This window comes from Trichoderma citrinoviride (genome assembly GCF_003025115.1).
Source record: "Trichoderma citrinoviride strain TUCIM 6016 unplaced genomic scaffold BBK36scaffold_107, whole genome shotgun sequence".
Lineage (NCBI taxonomy): Eukaryota > Fungi > Ascomycota > Sordariomycetes > Hypocreales > Hypocreaceae > Trichoderma > Trichoderma citrinoviride.
This window is the reverse complement of record NW_020194815.1, coordinates 1-3788: the sequence shown is the minus strand read 5'-3', so window position 1 is coordinate 3788 and position 3788 is coordinate 1. Positions and strand designations below refer to the sequence as shown.

Here is a 3788-nt window from a genome sequence, read left to right as displayed (position 1 = left end):
CCGCCTTTGAATCCTCCTTGATTTTCCTCATTGCCCTCTATGTCGATGATGTGAGGGACTGGCAGGGCCGTCATTTTGGATTGAGCGTCTTGCATGTTACTATCGACGTCGTATTTGTCAAAGATGGCATCTGGGGGGTCGTTATCAGTGACGCGCTCTCCTTTGAGCTTCTTCGCTAGTTTGCTGAGAAAAAATCGCGACCAGAATTCCGCCTCAGACAGTCTTGGTACATTTTCATTATAGATTCGTTTGATTAGTGGGTGCTGAGAAAAAATCATCTGCACCTGCTCGACGCTTATGTTCAGTTTCAACTCTCCGTCAACGGTTCGAGGTTTGACGGTCGAGAGGACATTGTATGCGCCCTTTTTTTGATTTATTTCGATGGCATGAGCTCTGAGGAGGTTTATCCTCGTGGACCAAAACTGGGCATTGAAGGCAGCTCCAGTCATTGACTCTGGTTTAGTCTCCATAGCGCTCATGTAAGTCTGGTGCAAGCTCCTATCTTTTCTCATGAGGGACTGGTGTAGCTCGATATTCGTCTTCAGTTGATTATCATCGAACCAAGTGGGAGGTGTGGGCTGCGTGTTTGCACCGCTCGACGATGCCAGCAGAGCTGAGCCTCCTGTTGCCTCTCCATTTGCAGCTGGTGTTGCCGTCGGAGTTGCGAGTTTCGATACGTTTGCCTCGCCATTTCGGAGATCCGCCAGGAGACGAGAGAGTAGGTCTTTGACAGCTTGAGCTTCTGCCTTGGCGTCTGGGGTATTGAAATGGAATAGGTATGTGACGGGGTCGGCTGCGCTTTCGGTCTTCTCGAATATTTTCAGCATGACCTTGGGAGAGCTGTCGGGAGTCTGCTGAAGATCTGATGACGTTAGTGGTAGCACTCATGAGCTGGAATGATTCAAGAGGAAGTACTGGTGATGCTGGTAATCGGCAGCGAAACAGTCGCAGGGCCTCCCGAAGCTGGCGTCCATGTTATCGCTTTGAGATCGCTGGTGAACGATAAGATGCCTTCTTTCTTCTTGAAGAGAGTGTGGCCCTTTGGGCTGTCCATTGCGATCCAAATTTGCTAGTGGTGGATGTGTGTAGCCTGAAGTGGATGCAGAATTGAAGAATCTCTGACTTCATGTTCAGGTTAGAAGGGTTGCATGGTAGAACGAAGCGTAGCTGACGTGCAGGAAAGAAAACACAAGCTGTTTTGCAGGAGTAGCTGTATGCATGTAGCAGGGCGGCGCCGGAGATCAGTGACGACGTACGAACTAGACGCGCTACTCCATCTCAGATGTAAAGGAAGCAGCAGGCTGGTACAAGCCTAATTACGAGAAAATCCATATAGTATTGATTTCAAAGTAAGACATATTAGAACTCTGTTTTGTAAATATATATTTATTATTCTAAGTAAGATAGTTATAGAAATTATAAATAATAATCTTTTTTAAAAATATAAAATTACTTAAACTTTTTTAAAATTATAAATAATAATATAACTATTTATATATAAACTACTTCTTTTCTTAATACTTCACTTATGCGAGTGTTAACTTACTAAGTACAGAGGCTGACTAAATGTGGGGCTTATAATAGTTCTTCCCACTCGCACCGACCTACGTACTACTAGTATTATCTTAGGTCCCTACTACTCTCCTAATCACACAAGTCAATCCACCACGACTTATTAATTACGACGCATGTTTGGTCAAACTTGCCGGCCTTATTGACTGACGACCTGTCCCTTTCTCAAACTGGAACATCTTGGAGTCTTGTTCATGTTTACTCTGTCGGAAAACCAATCATCAGCCTCGAAGCGTCCGCTTGCTCGACCGCCCACTCCTTTCGTGCTATGCGCCCGTGGTAACAGGCTCGCTACAGTCAACACAACGTCTGGAATCAACGCACTATTCCGTGATCACAACGCAGTCGCGATTTAAAACCCTGGCGAATTCTCCCACCCCTTCGTCGTCTCTTCGCTTAACCATCCTCCACGGCGTCACCTCTGCGCGACAGCCTCTCGGCTTTCCATCGAAATTCCCATCTTTCGCAACACATCGCCGCGCTATCGTATCGAAGGCAAACCTCAGCGCTCAACCGGAACCCGCAAAAGGCTCGAAACCCTGCGAACCTGTTGCAGCTGACGGGTCGCACTCCTCCCGCAGAGGCCGGGTGATCAACGTGCATCGTCCGTGGGCTTGCTGCAGTCCCTGGATACTGCCGCAGAAGCCTAACGTCTCCCTTCTGTACGATATGTGGTAGGTGCGATTTCCCCCACCAGTTTCGTTCATCGGAACCAGACAGGCATCTCAGGAAGCCTTCATCCTTGGATCTCACTCTCCGGTACTCAAACAGTTCTTCTTGCGCCCCGCTTATGATATCACATTGCTTGACCTTCTTCTTTTTCTGCAGCTGCGAGTACCCTCAACTTGGATACCTACATGCCCTTTTTTACCCCACATTCATACTTCTCTATTTTCACTAATGCATGACTCTTCGCCTACCAGTCAAGACTGCTTGCTAACTTCTTGAGCAGAAGAACGATTGATAATGTCTCCTGATGCCGTGTCGTTGCTATTTCCCGATCGGCCTATTCGGCCCCTGCCGAAACGCCGACTTCGAGAGAGATTGCCTCCAGAGGTTGCCAACTCGATCAAATATCCCTCCTATATCCACGACCACATTCCTCTGTTCTACTATCCTTCATACAACCCGAGAGACGATCATGGGGCGTCAACTCCGACATCAACTGGGCCTGCCATGCCACATCACCGTGACGATTCAAAACGCAATTCTACGCTACGGCGGAATGGGGCTTCCATGACAGCGGGAATAAACGAAGAATTACGAGGGTCTCTAGTCCTAGGTTCCACCCCCAGAATTCAGGGCATGGTCATACAGTCTTCAGTGGTGCTGGACCCGCTCCGCCAGACGATGGAGTTCCAACTGGTACCCTCCGCTGCTTCATCCGTGGACGGCTACGAGTCGTTCGAGAACACGAACAACAAAAAGAAACGGAAGATTCCCACTACCGGTGACTCCTTGGCGAATAATGGCCTTTCCCTGAGCGGTGATGTCGCCGCGCTCTCGACAGCGGTAAGGTCTCAGTCGCCGGCGAAGGAGATGGACAGTAATCGAGGACAGCTGGCTCCACCAAGCCCGGCTGGAAATGGTTTCTATGTGCCAAGCAGTCAGGGATTGTCAGGGCCTGGTAGAGGGAGACTGGGACGATCGAGAAATGGACGCAGCCCCTTGCGAGCTTTGTCGGATGGCAGCAACGCGTGGTCCAACCGTTCGAGAGCTACTTCATCCCAATGGGCGTCGACTGGTAAGTGTCCTTGAACGCTTCTTGCTTTTGCGCAAAACGTGCCTCTGCTGACCAACTCACGTATAGGCCAGACTGGGGGTGGTATAATATCAAATGCAATCGCCACTGCTGGAAAGGAGCCGCTCCAGGGACAGGAGAACGGAAGTCTTCTGCCACAACATGTGTCTGCGGACAGAGAAATACCTGCTTCTTCCCAGTTTACATTCACCTGTGAATCGCAAACGCCCGGAGCCATACAGTGGCCCGGTAAGTCAGAGCTCTCCCGTCATGATGGCTTGTCGCACACTGACCAAATGTCTAGGTCGTTCTGTCGGCCAAAGTGCTCCCTCCCAAGTGTTGCAGCATTTACCGGCTGGCGTCCCCCGAAGCCCGGGTCTACATGAGGGAAGCTCATCGAAGCAAGTCAGTAGGCATCCTGCTGGCTCTGCAAGGAAAAACCGCAGCCGCCTAGAAAGGGAGCTAGTTGCTGCTG

At 49.8% G+C, this 3788-nt stretch overlaps 2 protein-coding genes across 2 annotated transcripts; one reads left to right on the top strand and one right to left on the bottom strand.

The window, feature by feature from the left end:
* Nucleotides 1-2: 2 nt before the first annotated feature.
* On the bottom strand, nt 3-1054 carry BBK36DRAFT_1085758 (hypothetical protein; the record flags this gene model as incomplete). The annotated part of the gene is made up of 2 exons (XM_024888960.1): nt 3-862; nt 916-1054. Coding segments are annotated over 2 exons (999 nt in total), but the record flags the coding sequence as incomplete, so codon positions are not given.
* Nucleotides 1055-2538: 1484 nt separating this feature from the next.
* Nucleotides 2539-3788, top strand: BBK36DRAFT_1177980 (hypothetical protein; the record flags this gene model as incomplete). The annotated part of the gene is made up of 3 exons (XM_024896108.1): nt 2539-3316; nt 3383-3580; nt 3651-3788. Coding segments are annotated over 3 exons (1114 nt in total), but the record flags the coding sequence as incomplete, so codon positions are not given.